This window comes from Diplotaxodon limnothrissa, linkage group LG11 (assembly GCF_057381915.1).
Source record: "Diplotaxodon limnothrissa isolate DT_005_m linkage group LG11, D_limnothrissa_male_GT1.1, whole genome shotgun sequence".
Lineage (NCBI taxonomy): Eukaryota > Metazoa > Chordata > Actinopteri > Cichliformes > Cichlidae > Diplotaxodon > Diplotaxodon limnothrissa.
Genome location: NC_140606.1, coordinates 13,305,205 through 13,327,127, shown reverse-complemented (window position 1 = coordinate 13,327,127; position 21,923 = coordinate 13,305,205). Strand labels below are relative to the sequence as shown.

General features: G+C 43.4%; 2 protein-coding genes across 3 annotated transcripts in view; one reads left to right on the top strand and one right to left on the bottom strand.

Annotated features, from left to right (window-relative positions):
- Positions 1-6,094: 6,094 nt before the first annotated feature.
- On the bottom strand, positions 6,095-11,473 carry LOC146622438 (prostaglandin reductase-3-like). 2 transcript variants are annotated; one of them, XM_085366217.1, is made up of 3 exons: positions 10,875-11,473; positions 7,597-8,315; positions 6,095-6,239 (listed from the first exon to the last, which is right to left on the bottom strand). In XM_085366217.1, exons 1-3 carry the CDS (start codon positions 11,156-11,158, stop codon positions 6,151-6,153), a joined length of 1,092 nt encoding a protein of 363 aa, XP_085222343.1. In that variant the 5' UTR covers positions 11,159-11,473; the 3' UTR covers positions 6,095-6,150. The 2 variants fall into 2 exon arrangements, with proteins under 2 accessions (XP_085222343.1, XP_085222342.1); XM_085366216.1 differs by lacking the exon at positions 6,095-6,239 and having other exon boundaries at positions 7,196-8,315.
- Positions 11,474-13,122: 1,649 nt separating this feature from the next.
- The window catches only part of LOC146622437 (teashirt homolog 1-like), a 31,854-nt gene continuing 23,053 nt past the window's right edge, over positions 13,123-21,923 (top strand). Inside the window, exon 1 of the mRNA XM_085366215.1 lies at positions 13,123-13,459. Within this exon, the coding sequence (XP_085222341.1) occupies positions 13,420-13,459 (40 nt within the window). The 5' untranslated portion in view covers positions 13,123-13,419. The remainder of the gene's footprint in view (positions 13,460-21,923) is intronic.

The following is a 21,923-nucleotide window of genomic DNA, read 5'->3' as shown; positions in this document are numbered from 1 at the left end:
ATTTGCATTCATTTCTGCAGATCAATTATTTCACTGGGCTATTTTGCACCGACTTTGCTCATTTGATGGCTTTTTGTCGGACGTCAGCTGCGAAGCATTTCCCCGGTGGGTTCTAGTTTTTCCCTTCACAGCTGACATTGAACATGGGCATTCATAAACCATCCAGCACTTGAGACTTTTCCTAAGACTTAACAATCTAGCCTGAGATCTCTCTTCCAGCTCTGTCCTTCTACCTCTAGCTCACTTTATCTCTCGCTCTCCATCCCTCCCTCCCTGTCCAAAGCTGTCCTCCCAGCCATCTGTCATGTGATGTTTATAGGCCCTTTTGCTTTTGTGTCCTGATGACCACTGTCACAGAGAGCTACCCATTACCGATGCGCCCTGATGAACGATGTTACCCAGACGCATCGCTGACACCCTTGTGTCCTTGGCCGCAGAGATGCTGCCTCACTAGCCAACTCGGGCCAGTAAAGAATGAGGACGGGGAGGGACCTGGGGGAGCTGAGCTGAGGACCTGTCCGTCATCACACCGACAGGGTGTTCATATTTCCCCTTGTTCCCACCGCCATCTTTTCTTTTCCTCTTTATCCAGCCAATAGAAATGTGGGGTTGGTCAGCCTGGTGACGATGTTGCCATTAATCCTGCGGTGGTGAATAGCGCCCTTGCCTTTCACCTGAATGTATATCTACATCTGAACAGACCCAGCGAGGGACCCTCACTCCCCTCCTGAGGCCACAAAAGATGCCCCGAAGGGTCAATGTAGGCAGAAAGACATGATGAATGTTACCGAGTGTGATTTTATCTGTCAAATAGAAACATTAGTGCCCGTTTTGATCTTTTATGCACTATGTTTAAAGGTGGCACAGTGTGTTAGAATAATGTTTTATTACACTGTTATGATGGTTATAAATTAAAACTGTTCCAATGTTTTTTTTTAGTATTAAATCATCATTGTTAAAAATGTGTGCTTTTTTTTGAGTTGCTCTTGAACTTGACCACTAGCACACAATTATCATTTGTCAAAAGTTACCTTGGTTACCATGCTTGATCTAAAAGCTTTTGGTTGTCCAACTCGGTGCTCTTTATTTAGGCAAAAATGTTCAGTTCAGGCAAAGCTTTGTGTAAAATATTTGTGCACGTCTAGTTTATGATATAAACATTTTAGCGTGAATTATGTGAATTGAACCTCACAAAGCGCAGTAAATGGAAATCATCTAAATCAGTTCAGTGTTTCTGCCTTTTAAATGATTCTACCTGGTGTTTCGAGGCTTTTGGCAGGTACGTTGCTGGAATCCTCTGGGAGAACTTGCAACAGCTCTTATGTGGATTTAGGATGTCTCAAAGTCTCTTCATGTAACTACACACAGACGATTTTGAGATAAGGGCTCAGTGTGTGGAGTTTGTGCCATGTTTTGCAGGAGGCTGTCATGGTTTGGGGTTTTCATTATGGGTCTGGATCTTGTTTTCATTTTGTTTTTGTGTATTTATAGTCCTGTCGTTTTTTCACTCTTTGTGCCCCGTCTTTGTGTCTCTCCATTTCTACCAGTTTCCTCCTGTGTTGGTGGGTGTTAACTCTTTGCCCCTTTTGCTGCATGCTGTAACACTTCAAATCATCACTCCGCCACCACCGTGCTGGACAGCTGCTATGAGGTGTTTGTGCTGATATGTTGCGTTTGGTTGTAAATTATGGCCAAACATCTCTTCTTTTGTCTCATTTGTCCAAAGGACGTTGTCTAACATATCTTGTGGGTTATTCATAACTAAGCTGTGCTACCATCTTCCTTTTTTTAGGGATACAAAAGCTTTCTCTTTCCTCAACCTTTCCAAACAAGCTGCACTTTTTCAGTCTGTTTCTAATTCCTCTAACATGAACTTTTGCATTTGCTGACCGAGGTCTTCAGTCAGAGGTGTTGCTCTTGGGTTTTTTGCACTTTCTCATTGTACAGTCTGACCTAGGGGTGAATTTGCTGGGAAGATTGGCAAGTGTCTCGAATGTTTTGCTCTTGTGAAAAATGTTTTTTACTGAAGAATGATGAACTTCAAAATGTTTGAAAATTCCCTTATAACCCTTCATGAACTGCTGGGCTGCAACAATTAGTTCTCTAACATCATTGCTGATGTATTTCTTCCTCGGTACTACGTTAACACACCTGAATGCTGCAGCAAACTACCAAAACCTCTACTCTTATGCAGGTACTCACACTTTCTAACAATCAGTTAATCAAGTATCAAGTATTTGATTATCACCACCAGGCTGCTACTTAAGTTTGCACTTTTTTTTTTTTAACACACTGCTTCTGCCTTTTGGCTTACTTTGTGTTAAATAAAGAATTCTGCAATATAATTTTTTTGTAGTTAATCAAAGTTTGTATTTACCTCATTTTAAGACCTGCTAAGATTATTTTTATTATGTCGGATTCTTAAAACCTTTAAAGAGGGTTTCCTTTCTCTCTTGTGCTACCTGGACTGTAGCAAAAGCTTTATTCTCATCACTAAAGAGACTTCAAGGTGATTCTTGTGAGAGCTGTGGAATATATAATATTGGGTGATTTATAAGAATCTAAACCTCTCAGGTGCACTTATTTTTGTATGGTATTATACAGTATCTTTGACATAAAGTTATATGTTTATAGCTATTGAAACATAAACCAGCAGTTCCCAAATCAAAGATCAGAATCTCAGTGATTGTTGAAAAACTTCTAGTACAAAAAAGAAAGAATTCGTAGTTTTTTTTTTCTCGGCAGACTTTTGTTTGTTCATTTCATTCTAGGATATTTAAAAAAGTCACTTTTCAAAGATTTCAGAAATATTCAAATGAACAGGAACTCTTCGGCTGATATATGCCAAGTGTAACTTTTGGTCATTAGAAGACATTGTTCCGTATTAACAAGCCACAGTTAAAATGTCACCTCATTTATCATCTAAAACCCATAAGCTTATTTTTTTATTTATTTTTTCAGGGAGGGTTTGGCATGGAAACCACTGAATCATAGTGACCATACACAAAAAAGATTATCCTTATTAAATGCAGTTGTTTGGAACAGAGGTTAAATGGATAATATGGTACAAAATGGGGAATTCTTAGAGCGGGAAGAAGGCTGCAGATAATCCTTTCACAATAGTGTAACATAATGTGAACAATCTGTTGGACAAAATAAAAACCTCATTTAATCAGTGGGGCCTTCTCTCTTCTTGTGTCACTGCTCCTCCCTTGCTCTCTCTCTCTCTCTCTGAACGTCTTTATTGGCCGGTGAAGCTGCTGATGAATTCTTAAGCAGATCACACTGATAATTGTATTTCATAACTGTCAGTTGTGCGAAGGCTGCCAGTGTGCCCAGGAGCTATTTGTGTCTCACTATGTCCTCCACAAACCTTCCCCCTCTCCCTCCTCCACACTTTGTCCAGCCCCCCCAATCACCAGGGATGTGCTGTCTCCGGCCCCGAATTACTCAATCAGGAGGACACATTTACGGATGACACCTTTATTACAATTAATCACGGGAACTTGATTAAGAAAGTTATTCCTCCCCTTCATTGAGACTTACACAAGTGGTTCTGCTGCATATTGTAATTTATGTCCCACTGAGCTCTCCCTCCGCTGATAGACAGAGAAGCCGACAGACTGCCAGCCATACTGAGACGTGTGTGGACGCTTGTGGGTCTGTGTGCGAGGCTAGGCGCGGATGCGTGCATGGCTGCATATCCTGAGACACATGCGCACAGCCACAAACACATCCCCCCTGTCATGCTGTCATGCACAACTCACAGGTTTTGCAAAGAGTTAAAATAAATGACTTTAATTGGCTGTAGAGACGTGCTCGCTAAAGGAGACTTGAATATTCCATTTCCCTTTCCTCTTGTCTTTTCTTTTCACTCTCCCTCTCTTTAACACATACCCCCCCACCACACACACCGACACACACACACACTTGAATGAAGCCATCTCTTTACCTTTACTCACAGTTCCTGGGTCTGCTGTGGCTAATTAGTTGAGTGGGGTTTTAGGTTTGGTAATTAGGCGGAGGTAGGAGTGATGGGGGCTCAGGGAGTTGGGGAGTTGAGAGGGCCTGACTGACTTGCAAAGAAAGAAACTGGACTGTCTAGATCCTGGCAGCACCGAGCAGCCAGCCAGTGTCCCTTAGGTGCCTGGAGGTAGACTACCATCCCACACTAAAGAGGGTGATGTCTTTGTTATGTGCCACATATTCCAGCAAGAAGAAACTGTGAAAAAAAAGAGGATTTAGCAGGGAAAAAAAGGAACAAGAGGGAGACCTTTGAGAATTTTCCTACCCTGAATGTCAGCGTACAACAATAAAATCCGGCACCGCGCTGTTGTCTTGGATGGCAAATTAAAGTGGACTTGAGAGCTACAAAAAAAGTTGTGATCACCGCTAATTAATGTAAAGGTGGAAAAAAGAAGCAACGACTGAACATTTTTATTTCAAACGTAGAGTACATTTAACTTTATTGAGCTCGTGGCCACCATGGTCACAAGTGACAATTACTCCATAATTGCTGCATCAAAGTAAAGCACAAATAGCGAGGAAATATAACATAAGCAGACTGAGTGCACAGTGTTATACACTAAAGACTATATTTGGTTCTCTGCCATTAGCTTAAAGAAGTCAACTTTTAAAAGTCACACCAGAGTAAATATGACTGTAGTAGCAAAAATAGCCCTCAGTGTGCTTAATTTTCATGGATTCAGCTTGTTATTTCTGAATGTTTTCTCCTTAAATGTTACATAGTAGCTGTTGTAGTAAATGTAAAATAAAACTACAATCTTATGCCATCTGAAATGCTACACAGTAGCTAGTACACAAGGTAAATTCCTGGGAATAGATGGCGATCCAATGGAGGCAACACATTCAACTTTTTCCAATGTTATAAATTCCTATGCAATCAGTTTGATAATACTTGCGATAATCAGTATATTACATTTGCATTGCATGCATTACAATGTCATCCGCATTCACATTAAAGGGAAAATGAAGTTTACCCTTCATTCCTTCCATGTACATCACCTATTTAAGTTTGTGTGTTAGTGTTTGTCCCTTCTGAGGAGCAGCAACAAAACTAAAATGAGAGAGACACTTAGCATGATTTCTAATTTCTTGATTTTTTTCTCCTTTCTTTCACCACCTCACAGCAGCCGGTGAATACTTTTCTAGAAGACCTTCACCATCTTTAATGTCTTGTTTACACTCTGCAGTTCCAGGTTGCTTCAATACGATGCCAGTTAGCAGCCTAGGACTGCAACACAATCCAATTAAATAAAGAGTGTTGTCTCTCCAGGTTCCTGTGTTCTCTAATTGGGGCTGTGACTGCTCACTAATCAGTGGAGGTACAGGTAGGCCCCAGAGGACGGCGAGACAGGGCCTCTCCTGTTAATTGAAGAGATGCTACACCCGGCCTCCTCCTTCTCCTCATAGTCCAACATGGATGCACAGGAGTACTGACGCATGCTAAATTCGTCTACGCACCCACGTGCATCATCACTCCTCTCACCTTTTGTGTGGCCGGCATGTAAGAGCTTGCTTTTCTTTTTTCATTTTAACTCCTGAGCAAGCAGTGGTGTTAAGAGGTGACTGGCAGTCATTTAAAGTGTGTTTGCTCTCTTGGTCACTTACGCCTATGCAATTCCCAGTACTTCCATTTCTGCTTTAATTATATCCATAAAAAATCTTTAAAAACATTTTTTTTAAACTGTGCAATCAAAGTTGAACTTTCATGGGTAAAAAATGTTTTTATTCTGACCCGAGAGGCTTTAGATCACAGATGTGGTGCTTTAAATACTGAATAAATGAGTGCAAAAACGTCACATCCGTGATTTAAGTAAATAATTTTTAACCTAAATTTGTAAGAGCAAGCTACACAAAAACATGGCAAGCATCGACTAGCGTGAGTCATCCAACTCCAACTGTAACAGAAACAATGATTAACATGCACACATATTTTTAAGCAGCTAAAAATAGTTGTTTTTGTTTTTTAAAAAAAAACCTAACAGCTACTCGGAAAATTGAAAATAACCGTGCACGTAAGACATTACGGGCCTGGCTCAAAGCAACAAACATACCTACGGTGTCTCTTGCTGACACAGGCTGTGGCGTACGTGTGAGTGACTTTGAGAGGTGTTCTGACTTGCTCCACTACGGATTCAGAACCGCCTTGGCCTGGTGTGTTTCTGATTTCCTGCACCGTCTGGTGAAGGTAGCAGCTTTGCATGCTGGGGTCACACCTGTAACGTATTTCACACTGGGTTATATTTTGAGTAGCCACCTGGATGAGGAAATAACGTGTTCACGGTGCATGAAGACTACAGCCATCCCTGCCAGGTAGGAACAGGTGTTTGTTTAAAATGACACACAGTGCAGTAATCCAACACGGACTGTTATAAGCATCTCTTGTCCATTTCCTGCTTTTGGAGTGGTTTAACAGTACACTGCTGAAGTTGGGACTCTGAAAACTTTTTTTAAGCTCAATAAGGCTTTCAAAGTTGAAAGAAACACTAAAGTTTTATCTTTGGGTTTTATAAAAATGAGTGCAATGTGATTAAACTTTAAATGGTATTTTTTAAGACTTTGTTGTTTCAAAAAGCCAAATTAAATTCAAAAAAATGGAAATGGAAAAAAAAAATGTGTCAAAGGGCATATCGCAGAGCATTCACTATGAGTGATTTTTTTTTTTTTTTACTCACAATGGAAGAAAATAATGACATTTTCTAGCCCAACTCCTGGTTAGCTGGACTAATTTTTTTTTATTATGTGCAGCTTCGGGGCATGTGAATGAAAAGATTGATTGTGTGAATGCCGTTTCTGTCAGCCACAAACAGGCAATGAAATGCCAAGCACACCTGGAGCAGCACTCACTTTTGACAAGCACATACCAATGTAAGGCCCTATTAGAAAAACAATGAAGTCTATCATAAAACATTTATGGTAGATAAAGTGCTCGAGAGCGCCAAAAGCAAGCGCATTATGGCAGCAGGTCTAACATGATTTCGGAGGTGGACGGAAGGTGTGGGGGAGGTGAAAAAAACCTTAGCTTTTGTTTCCGAGTTTCAATATGTGGTGACTTTTGATTAGCACACACTTATTTAAAACTTTAAATATTTTATATTAAATTCTGTGCTGAATATATTCATGACTGAGTGCATGTGCACATAAAAAAGCAAAAACAACCCCAAAGCACTTTCCAAAGTTGCTGTATGTTTATTCATGACATTATTTTTAGTTACTGGGCTGTATCATCAGTCATTTTACAAAAATAAAGAGCTTTTCCGTGGTTAAAAATCCTTCATTAAACTATACATATATATATATTACTGATTGAATCATTGTAATTTTAAGTATGATTTCTTAAGTGCATCTACAATCAGTTAAATCACAGCTTGCTATTACTAACAGACGGTGGTGCCACTTCCACCACGACTTTGCCCAGGTTTCTCCCTGCATACATGTAGTCCACTGCCCGGAAAACCGCATCCAAGCCTACAAATTTCCCCTCCTCTGCCAAATCACCGCAATCCACCTCACACACTAGCTTCCCTTTGGCAAACATCTGAATCATGCTACTCAGAGCCTCCCTGTAGTCACCTAAGAAGTGGGGCAAGAAGAAACCCCGAATGCTGGCCGACTTCTGGAGTAGCTTGACTGGTAGCGTTCCTCCTTTGAAAGGTGGGATCCCTGAAGCGCTCTGGTACCCTGAGATGAAGCCAATCACTATCAGCCGGCCTTTATTGGCCAGACTGTTTACTGCGAGCTCTAAGACGCTCCCTCCGACTGACTCATAGACCACGTCTATGCCTTGTGGATACTCTTTCCTCAGGGTCTTAGCCAGGTCTTCAGCGGTGTAGTTGATCGGCCTGTCGCAGCCGATGGATTTGAGGAAACCGGCTTTCTCGTTGGTCGAGCAGGTCCCAATGACATGGCAACCAGCCTGCTTGGCAAACTGCACAGCGAACTGTCCCGTTCCTCCTGCGGCCGCCGTGACCAGGACAGTCTCACCTTTAGCCAGGTCGCCCAGACGTTTTAAGGCTATATAAGCCGTGGCGCCGCTGACCAAAAGGGTGAGGAACTCTGGCTTCACCGCAGGAACAGGCACAGCTTCCTTGGCTGGGACCACCGTGTACTCGGCAAACGCGCCACTGCCGAAGTAGGCCACAGTATCCCCGACGGTGTAGCGGGAGCTCGCGCTAAGGCCAAGGCCGACAACCTCCCCAATGCCCTCAAAACCTGCATCAAAGGGAGGCTTCACCGAAGGGTCGTAACGGCCCGCTGAGTAATTAATGTCTGAGGCGTTGATTCCCACAAAACTGAAACACAAGAGAAAAATAATTGAGGATTAAAAGTTAGGGAAATAAACCTGCTACATCAGCATGTGCTGAGCAAAATGGATACATTAACATTGCATTTCAGTTAACGGGGTTTTATGCGGTTATTAGCGTAAGCACATATTTCCTGAAATCCTGTATGAAGGTCAACTTCCTTGTTGTGCAGACGGGCGCGCACAGGGCCAAAACACTTTGGTTTGTTTTGGCAATGAGTTATTTTTTCTCTTTTCCTTCTCTTTGCTCGGAAAGAAAAGTCCTGCACTGACAGGGAAAGGTTTGTATCACAAAACGCATTGCATGATGTCATGATTCATTGTCTTCAGAGACACCCACAACAAACTGCACTTTAAAAAAAAATAAAAATTCAGATAGCTGCTTCTTGCCTCAACATGAAGACGGTTGTTTTCATCTTACTTTTGTAACATGCTGGAAACAAATATGTGAGAAAGGAACGTATAAATAAATCATTTACTGTCTTTTAGAGCGGCACGCACGCTGTGCCTCATTACCGTGCATGTCACACGTGTACTTTGAGCTCCCAGATAATGCTTCTGTGGTTTATAGATGGGTGGCGACGATATAACAAAACGCCTTGGTTTGACTTCTTCACATCTATGGAATCAGTTTCCTCGCAGCGACGTATTATTTTATTATCAAAAAAGGTACAAACTGTTTGCATGTGCATAAACTAGCAAGGCGTCTGAGTTTAAATAACACTCCAAATTAGCAGGGGATCTGTAACAATAAAGTCTCAGTCTGTGCAAGCCTAAGCCCTGGAAAAACTTTTCAAACAGGTAACACAGGTTTGGCCAAAATGCTCTGTTAAATGATAGCAAGCCTAATAATTTGACACTGGTTCCACTGAAATTACAAAATAAGATACAGTGTATTGATAAACGCTATACTTGGGGATAAAAAATAAATCTCTTATTTATGTCTCTCAAGAATTAATGAAAGTCCAGAAAACTACAAAAACTCACATCTTGCAATTTTATACGACTTTTATCTTTTGCATGTGCGTGACCAAATTTTTGTGCACATGTGGCTCAGATAAGATGCTGAGGGACACCTGGACTCTTGGAAGTGAAGGGTTTTAGTACATGTAAAAAAAATGTCTGCACGCATTTATTTTTAAAATTTACTATATATATATATATATATATATATATATATATATATATATATATTATATCTCCATCCATTCGCTTCCGCTTATCCTTTTCAGGGTCGCGGGGGGCGCTGGAGCCTATCCCAGCTGTCATAGGGCGAAAGGCAGGGTACACCCTGGACAGGTCGCCAGTCTGTCGCAGGGCTAACACATAGGGACAGACAACCATTCACACCTAGTGACAATTTGGATTAATCAATTAACCTATCCCCCATATATATATATATATATATATATATATATATATATAAAAACCTCAGTCTCTTCTTTTCACTGCAGCTATGATTTTTTTTTTAAATAAAAACCGCTCACAATCTTCTGTATTTTATATTCCTTTAAAATTTCTCTTACACCGTGCAAAACGGGACAAAGTGTTCTCTGGTTTACTTTCCCCTGTCAGTTAAAACATTTTCCCATGACTGTGATGCATCACTGACACAGACGACACAGACGACCCAGACGGTCAAGGGTCTCGGTGCACCAAGCGACTGTCTTACAAGCTAATAAGATCCTAATGTTGTACGTTTTACACTCAGTCTCGGGGAGGACTGTATTTTATTGGCAGTAAATACAACAGTAAACCCCGAGGTGGACTGATGTAAAGCTGACTTAACATTAAAAACTACATAAGGCGCACACAGCCAGCAATGTTGTAGGAACCTGAAAGCAGAGTGAGGTGGAATCAGAAATTTATGCAGAAATTCAACTATTAAAAAAAAAAAAGCATTAATGTATGTTTTTTGGCTTTAATTTCATTTATCTGTTACTGTAATAATGTCGACTCTGTTCACGCACAACAGAGCCCGTACAACAGACTCCTGGATCCACTCTGCCTTCTGCTGCTGTGAATGAAAGAAATGATGCTGCAATTCCAGCGCCGTGTAGCACTCCCATCGCCTTCTCCATCATCTCCATCTCTTGATGCCAGCCTGAGCCCCCCCATGACTTTCTGTTTGCAGGTTGGTGACGTAGAGAGACAGGACAGAGAGAGAGAGAGAGAGAGGGAGAGAGAGAGAGAGAGCAGGGGAGAGAGAGCGATAGAAGAGAGAGAGAGATGCCGAGATGGATTGATAGACAAATGCAGAGAGGGCGGAACTTGGAATTACAGTACAGCGCTTATTCCTCACGTATTTTTCCATCTTGTGGCGATGATGATGATGATGATAATGATGAGGGTGATCGCAGGTGCTGGACATGGGTGATTCGAGGTAAGCGGAGCCGTTTAATAACTTCTCAACAATCTCCTGACAGATCGGCATTTTAAAAAAAGAAAAAGAAAGAAAAGAAAGAAGACGCTTCGGGTCACCTAACGCTTTCCCGACCGACAGAAAAACAGAGTCCGTGTGTTCCCACCGTCACCAAAATTAACTTACCGATTTCTGACCAGCAAGTCCGCGTCTCCGGGTGTCGGAACGGCCACGGTTTGCGTAGAAACGGCCTCTCTGAAATTCGGGCTGAGCTTGGTGACTACCAGCTTTTTCATACTGCTCGCTATGGAGGATCCTTTAAAATCCATGAAGTGCGCCGAGTAGGACATATCTACGATGAACCGCCTCGCAGCCAGATGAACTCCTGAAAGTGTGTCGGTGCCTCTGCGCCCCCCGTAGATTAGCGGTAGTGCTCTCCTGCCGTTTCTCGCCAACAGCGCCCTGGACATGATTCCGAAATGTGACAAAGTTCACGACCAAACTTGACGCGTGCTCGTGCCTGTGATTAGGTCGATCAGGTGCTATTAGCCTGCACCACAAGCCTCCCCTCTGCACACGCACGGCGTGCAGGCCAGGCCCGGGCCAGGCTGAGCCGAGCCAAACGAGCTTTTAGACCAAAAATAAAAAAAACAGGGGGGGAGAAAAAAAGCGCGATGCGTCGTAGCGTGACTCTTACGCAAAGCAAACAAGCGGGGGATCGAGTTTAGGATTAAAACATTGCACTGGTGCAGCCCCAGCGTGGAGCACAGCAGCGCCTCAGACTTGTCGTCGGGAGTCCCTCCCCTTCCCGGACACAACACTCACTTCCTACTAAGGTGAAACAAATCAATCCTCGTCTCCCCACACAGGCTATCCTCAGCCGTTTCACTCCCACGAAAAGAACGCCAACCCATCGGATCTTTTCCCAACACCTACAAATAACAACAAAAATCACGGTCCGAGCGTGCACTACGACTGCGCTCCCGTTTGACTGGCGCCTTTCCCCCCTTTTCTTCCTAATACTAAATGTTTTGAGCGTCATAGGGAGATGTTTCTGCCCACACTACACCTGTAACCAAAAAGCTCCCACAGGCGATTTGTGAAAGTGTCTTGTTTTCATCTCATTCCATTATTTGTTTCTTTATTTATTTTGCCTGCTCCTTCCATGCAGCTGTGTTATCGTCTGTTGTCATCTGACTGTCATTTTTCTGGAAGGATCTATTCTTAACAGAGCTGCCGGAGCGCACTGGGGGACATTAAAGCGTCAGCAGGAGCAAGAGTCGTGCCCTAACTCGTGCCGTGTCACTACCAGGCGATCTTAAGATGTCACCTGGGTTGCAAAAAGCTCAGACTTAAGTAGTGAGCCTTGTTGTTTTTGATAGTTTGCAAGAGGCATTGGGATAAGTTTGGTTTTGTTAGCTGATCTCGCAGTAAGTTTTGAGAGGATCATATCCTTTTGTCGGAGGTTTGGCTTCTTTTTTAAGCAAAGGGAGAAGGAGAGAGAGAGAGAGAGAGAGAGAGAGGGGGAAAACAAGACAATTAAAAAGATTGACAGGTAGGCTCCTCTGTCAGGGGTGACGCTTGTGGAGAGGGGAGGAGTAAAAATGTAGCAGGAAAAGCCACTCGATGCGTCTGTCTATCAGTTGAGACTGTCTGAAACAGCTTCTGGATCCGCCGCGTTCCCATTTTTTTCTTTTTTTTGAGAGACCGCGGATCAGTCCCTGGAGTTTTTGCCCCCCGTCTTGTTTTTTTTTTGGGCTTTTTCAAGAGACAAATATTTTAGTCCATGTCGATCTGATCTGTTGTTGGCGAAGCTTGGATGCGCCTGCGTCTTGTTTCCCCTCTCTCTCAAGTGATATCCTCTCCACCGCATCAACCAACCCTCCAAAAAAAAAAACCCCCAAAAAAACCCCGACTCTGTCCAACATGCGATCAGATGAGCGGTGAAAATCATTTCCACGACTCTTAAAACGTAAGTACAAGAGAAAGCCTACTCGTCTCCATTTATTTTATTTAATTATTTTCCCCCTTCTGTGGGAGAGAAAGAGGGCAGAAGGGGAGGGAGGAAAAAAGTCTCCGCCGGACTGGTGAGGCTGGATCCGGGCTGAGGTGGCGTGGTGGTGACGGGATTGACATTAACCCATCTAATGCCTGTCTATCTCTCTTCTCCTTTCCCATTCTCTCTCTTTCAGGTCTGTGGCAAAAGAACGGAAGGAAACACAAGGATACATTACTTATCAGAGGTGTGCACTCGGGACTTATTTGTTTGGTTACCGCCAGAAATCTCTTTCTTTTCTTTTTTCTTTTTAGTTTTGGTGTGCGTAAAAGGCGCAGCAAACTATCGTCCCCCTCCAAACAGCACTGGAGATTAGGGGGATTTTTTTTGTTTTTCCCCCAAAGGGAGTGAACCGAAAACTTGGGTTTTAAGGTGCTGTTTTTTTTTTTTTGCTTCTTTTCGTACTCTGCCACGAGAGAGATGAAGGAAGATGATTTTTAATGGAAGTGAAGGTGTCAGGAGCTGGCCGAATCCCTTCGTAATTTTTGAGCTCAGTCTCGCTGAAGCCGACCCAGCTATCACATCCAAAAAAGAGCAGCCGGTTTGAAGAGACATTCTCAGCTCAGAGATCAACAACACCCCTCCCCCGAAAAACGGGATGATTTTTCAAAACTGATAAGACTCCATTTGTTTGTAATTCCTGCATGAGAAGCACCGTGGAACGCGACGGTCACTATGCCGAGGAGAAAGCAGCAAGAGCCGCGGCGATCAGCAGGTATAACCCGCCCCTCCATTACGACCATTTCCCATCCCAGTAACCAACTAGTTTTTATTTCCAAGTGCCAATTGGAAGTCTCTCCTTCCACCTTTTTTTTTCTTTAGCAGGACTGCATGCTGCGATTTATTACTATTATTATTATTATTTTACAACTTATGGTTTAAATCAATTTATTTGTGTTAATAACACAGCGCACAACTCACCCTGGACACACTGTTGTGTTTAAAATGTATCTAATTGCGCAAATGACGCACGTATCTGCGCAATGCCACTTTGAGAATTTTTTTTAAATCCTCCGGTGCCAGGAAAGTTCTATTAAGAATGGTGAGATAAACTAAATGGCATGTTATGGGGATAAAAGGGAGTTTTTGAGGTTCAAGAGTGAGTAATGATGAATAATTGACTGGGAAAGAAAGGGGGGAGAAAAACGGGCGAGAGCTGGTTTTTCCTTTCTTTTTAATTTTATTAGAGGATTGCCACCCTTGATTTGATGCGTGATTGATCGTCTGTCATGTGGCAGTCTTTGATCTATTCATCCCTGATAAACATCAATAAATCCCTCCATGAAGACAAGCATGCTTCTGGTAGCCACTCAAATGCACAACCCTGCTTTTAACCAGGAACTGAAAAGCAAAGACAAAAAGGAAGAAAAAGAAAAAAGGATAAAGAAGAAAGTTGGGAATTGTGGTTGAAAAAATCACCTTATTTCTTCAAATGTGTATGCACAGAAAGCAGATGAAAGCACTGTGTGTATGTTCAATTGCAAGAAATTCCCCAACACTCTTTAAAAAGAACAGGTATTTGAATTCTCCTCCTCTTCCTATATATTCTTAGATGAAAATATGGAAGGTTCTGGCTGTCCTCGTCCGAAATATTCCTCCCTTATTCGCTGCAAGAATCAGCCCACAGCTGAGGTCCACTGCTGGATATGATTTTTATAATGTGACCAACTGATAAAACCAGGTGTTGGCAGAGGACCGACAAGGTTGACTTCTAGTGGTTTGGATGTGGACTCCCCCTTTTTCCTCTTGTCTCCCTGCAGCCTTTAAACAAATGTAAATGAGTGACAGGGGTTTCTACCTCTGTGCTAATGAGGCCGAGCCTTTGAAGTTAGGCATTAACAACTGGAGTGAACAAAAGACAGTTACAGAATTTTAAAGAGATTTTGAAATATGAGGTGCAAAGCGGGTCGAACAGGAGGGCCAGCCGACGAAGACTTTGAACTCAGCAGGTTTTATCATTTTAAACAGAGAGCTTGCGATGATGAAGATGATGGTGGTGGTGATGATGAGGAGGAGGATGAGAAGGAGTGTAGGACGGATGAACATTCAACCGGTGCTCGCTGTTAACTTCGCCTTTTCTCGTTTGCCTTTGTGGCAACCTGTAATATGTTTTCTGGCCCACACCGCGAAGCAAGAATCGAGTTTTATATACCGAGTCTCGCTGTACCTTTCTGCATTTGTGTGTGTGAGACGGAGAGAACAGTCACCGCTGTTGCTTTGGCAAAATATCCCCCTGGAAAAGGTTGGCCACGATGGGAGCAGAGGGACTCCCGTTAGGTTTCTGCATGTAGATGGAGGCATGAAAAACATGACATCTCTGTGACCCCTCCCTTCCCCTCCTTTCTCCTGCCACACACACACCACACACACATACACACAAACCATTGATCCATTACAACGTCCACTGAGTGCCATGCACATCATGGGTTGTAATGGTCAATCACAGCTTGGCAAACGGGATGTTTTCCATTCTTTCACGAACACGATGGCCGGTCAGAGATAACGCCCTCCACTCCACGCTTCCAGAAGCGACTGACTAACACGCAATCACGCTGATACGCATGCACACACCGACTTACACACCAGGCTAGCCCGATGCTCCACTGGGAGCTCGTACTGACCTGTGGCTTCCTCTGTGTGCTACTGCTCAAAGAGGAAATAGCTCATAGTGGGACTAGGCATGGAAATCAGGAGTCAGACAATTAAAACAACAATAGCAGACTTGTGTGGACGGCCTATTTTTTTCATTCTCACTTTGTAAAGCTTGTGGAGACTTTTATTAGGTGCGTTATGTTTCGAGGCCGCACCATGCAAAGTTATATTTTGCAAATCAGAAACAGCAAAAGATTTTCTTAACAGTTTCGTTTCTTTGAGTTACATAATCAGATGTGCACATTTCCCTGTTAATTTTCATACACAGTGCACTTCTTAGGCAGCTTCTTGGCAAAGAATTTTCGGGTTGCTTGAGCTTCTCATGTTAAAACTTTTCTTTGATCAGGTTGTTAATCGATTGCTTTATTTTGCAGTAAATTTTACAATTTCCGCAATTTTTTTTTAAACAATAAATTTTGTGTTTTGTTTTGCTTTTAAGAAAATTATCACAGGATTTCTTAGGATCATTTTGAAGTATCTGCATGTGTGTGTGTGTGTGTGTGTGTGTGTGACACTGCTGTTTAGATGACAAAAAACCCCATTAATGACATATTCCACCGATGGAATGAAAACGCAGCACTCATTGTCACGCTTCCTGTTGCTTTATAATTTTCATCAGGAAATTCACACGCAGGAATTCCAGAACATGGAAACCAAGATGTGAAGAAACTTTGCAAACCTGAATCAGCAAGTTTGTGAAAATATATATATACACACACACCCTGGTGTTCTTGTTTGTGCAAAGATGGATGTTGTGCATTACTACGTGCACCTCGTACAGTCGATGCCTTGATTTAAAGGTAAAGAGGCCAGGAGGAAAAACCAAAAAAAGTAAAGGACAGAAAGCAGTGACGCCGCCTTTCATGGTAGGCAGGCTTGCATAGTCTTACATGAGGAAGACGAGGGAAAAGAGACGACGAGATAGTCGCTCTTGTTCCGTTGCATGATGGTTAATTATAAGAGAAACGGTGTGTGTGTGTATAGAGTGGGGAAGGGGTGGTGGTGGTGGGGGTAAGGTTGCATCCCGTTGGCTTCATTAGAGAGAGCCCTAATTATCTGTGGAGCTGATGGATTTGTGACAGGCCCTAACGATTAATGCTGACAAATTCAGTAAGGTGTCAAGTCCACAGCTGCCTTGATGTAATCAAGTTGATATTATACAGTCCCCATAGCCCCTAGTGCAGCACCAACTCAATTTGCCTGTGCAGGTGACAAATGGACTTTGCTACCTGACTAATCACATCAGGAGACAATGCCAGTTAATGACCTCAGTAAGGCCCCCCCCCACCCCCCCACCCATACACACACACACATACGCCCCCATCCTCAACACCTCCTATAACCTTGCAATAAGCGAGCCAGACCAGCCACACCACATTGCAGCCTATCCCTCTGTTCTCTGCTAATTTTCTGCTTGTCCCATTGTTTTTATTTTCATTAGAATTCTTTCGGTTACGCCGAAAATCGTTTTCGGGTTGTTTTTAAAAAAATTACTATTACTATCATTAATGCAGTGCATTTTTCGTGAAGTTTCCTCTTATTTTCTGCTGTAATTTTCTCAGTGGAAATTTCTCAACTCTTGCGAGAGCTTTATTTATTTTTGTATTAATGACACGGCTGAGGCCTGTTCTAACCGCCTGATGCATCAGCGCTCCAGAGTAATCCCGGGAACCATTTTTAAAAATCTCGACGTTCTGTTGAAGTTTTCACACTTTTGCGTGTGTTGCGGCCCCACCAGCTCCACCACCCCCACCCTTGCCAGTAAATCACTGCCACTTCATAGAACGGCCTCCTCGTACTTTGGCTGAACGTTCTCCCAGCTCGGTGTTGTAGCCGCCCACCTCGCTGAAGGCCTCCAGTTTATTCCGAGCTGGAGAATCACAGTGCCCGGGGATTAATGATTTTGCATGCCCGGGGTAGCTAAGATTACACAGCGACCTTTGTGCTCTTACTTGACGATGCTGTTATGTGATATTCTCCCCTCGAAATAATCAGCACGCTGAGATTTATGTGGCACCCCCCTCCACACACACACACACACACACACACACACACACACACACACACACACACACACACACACACAGACATCAACTCACCCTTCTGTCTGCACCGGTGTCCTGAGGAATACTGCACTGCATAGGCTCTAGGTGTGTGTGTGTGTGTGTGTGTGTGTGTGTGCATTTTATTGAAAAAACTCAGTGTTGCCAGATTTGAATACCCCCCCCCCCCCTCCGAGAATTAGAACAGTCTTGTTTTGATGAAAAGTTGATTTTTTTCAGGAAAGGAACTAGTGTCTCGCTTGAAAGTTGGAAGGCTTAACTTCCGATGGCTCAAAGGCTGCACAGCTTCTGAGAAATGAGAAGTTTATGTTAGATTTGGATGAAAAAAGGAGGAAAAAAAAAAGAAGTGTGTGCATGTTTGTGTGAGTGTGTAAGAGGAGGAAAGGGAGAGAGATGAGGTGAGAGTGTGTGTGTGTGTGTGTGTGTGTGTGTGTGTGTGTGTGTGTGTGTGTGTGTGTGTGTGTGTGTGTGTGAGCTTGTAGCTTAGCACTGACCGGTGTTAGTTTTCCTGGAATGAATAACTCCAACGAGTGTAACGGTAACCACGCCATGTTAGTCATCCTTTTTAGCGTGGCCTGCCCCTCTGCCCCCCCCCCCCCCCCCCAACCCCCCACATCACTGCAAGAGCAGGAAAACAAGCTCCAAGAGCAGCGCCATGTTTCTCATATCTCAACTGTTATATCTCTGCACTATTCCCAGTCAAAAAGGAGGGATATCAGACAGAGCGGGAACACTTATCGATCCACCGCAGCCTTGTTTCATCTCAGCCCCAACACACACACACACACACACACACACCTCGCATGTACTGTATGTTTTCTGGCCATTCTATTTAGCCCGGTGTGTGCGGACTCAGCTAGAGGTTACACTAATTGGAGCGGTGGCGTCGTTAGCAGGTGGCATCGATCGACTTCGTCAATAGCCACTTTTGCTCCTGCGCCACCCTCCCAAACTAGCAGTTAAATTTACATCTGGGATTTGAGCCAGTCAGAGGTCAAACTTGCTCAGCTCGCTCTTCTAATGCCTCGAGTCACCACGAGTGCCCCTGGTGTTTGTGTGTGTGTCTGTGTGTGGTATTAGTTTCTTACATGGTTTAGTTTCATTTATCATCCTTGTAATTCTTTTGCATGAATGTGCAAATATTAGTTGTGTAAACATAACCAAAACGGTTTCAAGATCAACAGGTTTGTTGAATGTTTTTTTAAAAAAAAATATGGATTATCAGGAATAACTAATTACAAGATAGATGATATTAGCAAACTTGTAACCATGTAGCTTTTGTGGTTCATATGGATAAAAGATAGATTTCACGCCATACCGCTAATGCCCCTCGTTGTCTTTTTCCTCTTTTTGATTCTTTTCGGGGCATTCGCAGCAAAAACCTGCCCTCGGGGCACGCCGCTACCATCACTAGCAGTGTGTTGCCCTCGCTGCACTTTAAACACACACATGCACACCGTCAACCATAAACACAGACAGTCAGGCAGACGCGCGCACGTACACACACAAAAACGCACGTACACACCTACACCTAATGCTTAAGTGCAGCCAGCATGTCTCTGTGGGAGGTCATAATGGAGGTGGCTTAGCATGATGGGAAATCATATCATTAAAGAAGCCAGATGTGCTTTGTTGCCTGCCTTGCAGCACATAAAAACAGCAGCAAGTCATGGGATCCAAAAAAGAAGGAGGAAAAAAAAAACGCTAGTCTGAGAAAATCAAGTCTGAAACAGATAGAAAGCAGCCCTCTGGGACTGGGCTGACAAGCAGTCTTATTCCTGACTGCCATAGAAAAACAATTTCCCCCCAAATAAAGAATTTTTGTTCTCATTTTTCAATGTTGCAGCAGCATAACAAACTCGTTTTCTTAACTTTCATGAAATTTCAGAAAGGACTCAAAGCTTTGATAAATGACTTGCTGTCGCCGTTATCAGCTCTCTGTTAAGTGTGCTTAATTACTATGTAATATTTGTGTTGTGCTGAGTAATTACAGTTTGTTAAGGGTCCACAGTAGGGATGTAAGACCTCCGAGCTCATTAATGAAAAAAAAAAAAACTTGATATTTTGTGTGTGTTTTTTATTTATTTATTTTTTGCTTTCCTCTGGCACATAATTTGAGGAGGATAAGAGGGGAAACGTTCAAGAGAAGTAGTCATGCAACATTTACAGCACAAAAACTGACATCTTAAATTTTCTTAAGTAAAGTATTACATTTGCCGAGGGTAAATTTGCTCTCTTGATCAGTGCTGTGCCTCCTCGAGAGGCTATGGGAAAGTCTGCTAGAGCCAAATTTAACATGTTACTACTATCAATAAAAGATGAGCAATTACAGAATATTTTGTTTAATAAGTATTTGAATTCCTCGGCGCAGGAAAAAAACAAACAAAAAAAAACATGTAGCTTACCCACTCATTACATCAGTTAGCAGGGGGAGTGAGAGGCAGCTCTTTGATGCCAACAAACAAACAAGACAAACGAGATGGGCCCACTACAGAAGAGCAAGAGCCCCATCCAGGGACACCCAACCCCTGTACACTCCTCCCTCTCCTCCCTCTCTTCTTCTCTATCTCCCTCTACCTCTCTCGCTCTCTCTCTATGACTCTTTCACATATCTCCCCTCTCATTTTGCAGCACTCCGTCTCCCTTTATTTCTTGCTCTTTTACCCTCTCCAGCATGTTTCTCATCTCAACCCTTCGGCGGACAAACTTAGGTGGAGATTGTCAGGGTCGAATGACACGCTTAAAAAGAGGCAGCTGGGGGAGTGAAAGAGTTGAAAAGCGCGTTTTTTTTTGTCTTTTAACAAATACTAAATTATCTCAGCATGGCTTAAATCCATACAGCAATGTAATGATTAAGTGTGGGGTTTTTTCCCCCCTCTGTTATGGAGTGTGGGGGGGATGGATGTGTGATGGTGTGATGACAGCGGTGGGCACTGATGTTTAGCCAAGCAGCAGCACCAAAGAAGATTGGCCGTGTGGGTGAAGCTCAAGAGAGGTGGATATTTAGGATAGGGAAGGGAGATGAAATCTGTGCGTGTGTGTTTGTGTATTTGCTGCATGGCGTGGAGTGGTGGGTGGTGGGTGGGGTGTAGCTTTTAGGATGGGCATTAAAGCTGAGAGATGAACGGGACGATGGACAAATTCTCCCACAACAGCTGTGACTGCCGCCATTATCCTGACAGGTGTCAATTAAGAATTACTGCCTGGCCGGCCGAATTGCCCCTCCCGACTCACGCACATGTCCCTCCATCCCTACAACATTCCCCTCCAACGCTCTCCTCCGCTCCCCACCCCTTGTCCAGCTGTCGGTGTGTGAGAGAAATAACACTTTACCCTTGTCAGGGTTGTCACAGGCCCTGCAGCCCCTGTTCTCTCCCCCTTTGAAACAGCAGCCAGCGGCAGGCACTCATTGATCAATAGCTCGCTGTATTAGCAATCACGGTGAAGCGAGTGTTGGGCAGATGGGTGGAAGGTCCGGTATTTTCCCCATTTTAACCTCGATCTGTAGGCCGGTTCGCACTCTGGTAGTTGAATAATACCAGAACGATGCAAAGACGGTAGGCGAAAGCAAAACTCTAGATCAAGCTCGCTATGCAGTTTGTTCCACAGGTTTAAAGAAAAGCATCTTCGTTTCATCCCTGGTGTGCGCCATACATACACAGTGTATGTTAAGTTCACCTTCTGCAAAACAGCAGCAGCTGCAGACTAACCTAACCGCTGGTTCTTCTTCCCTCCGTGTTCCTCGCGCTCTTGGCTAACACGGGCCCATTTTTTATTCCACATTGTAAAGTGGGGAGCTGAGGTCAGCGAGTGAGAAAATGAACAGTTGCCATTGCCCATCTTGAGGGCTTCCTTCCAGTAAACCCGCTGGCTGACAAACACATTTGAGTCGACAGGCTTCTGGCATTAAGGTGGAAAAAAAACAAACAACCCCCCCCCCCCCAAAACCCCCCCCCCTCAAATTTAAGTGGCGTGTGTTCCACATTTGACATATTTTCTCAATTTTTAAGGGTTTAAATCAGTGCAGCAGCATGTAGGTCATTTCCCTCGGTAATTGGTAAAGTTTAATCGAAAGCATTATGTGCACAGGCTTCAGGCAGCCAAGTGGTGACTGCGCACAGTAAGTAGCAGAGCAGGAAACGCAAAGTTCAGTTTTACATTTGCCATTATTTCTAATTACATATCACCTAATTTACCGTTACATGCATATATATGAAGTTATTATACGCCTATGCGTAACACTGTTGACACTGCGTAGTTTACTGCTCGGCTTCTGTAATGTGCAGTTTTCAGCACCGGTGCAGAATAAACATGGGAAACTTCAGTCGGTTAAAGGAGGGAAGCAAAAACAGCAACGCGCAAGAAGCAACATGAGAGCGAGCGGCGAAGGCTCCCCAGGAATACGCAGATGGATTTGCATGTTCACTTGGGAGTTACAGTTTTGGATTTCCTCCCTAGAAATAA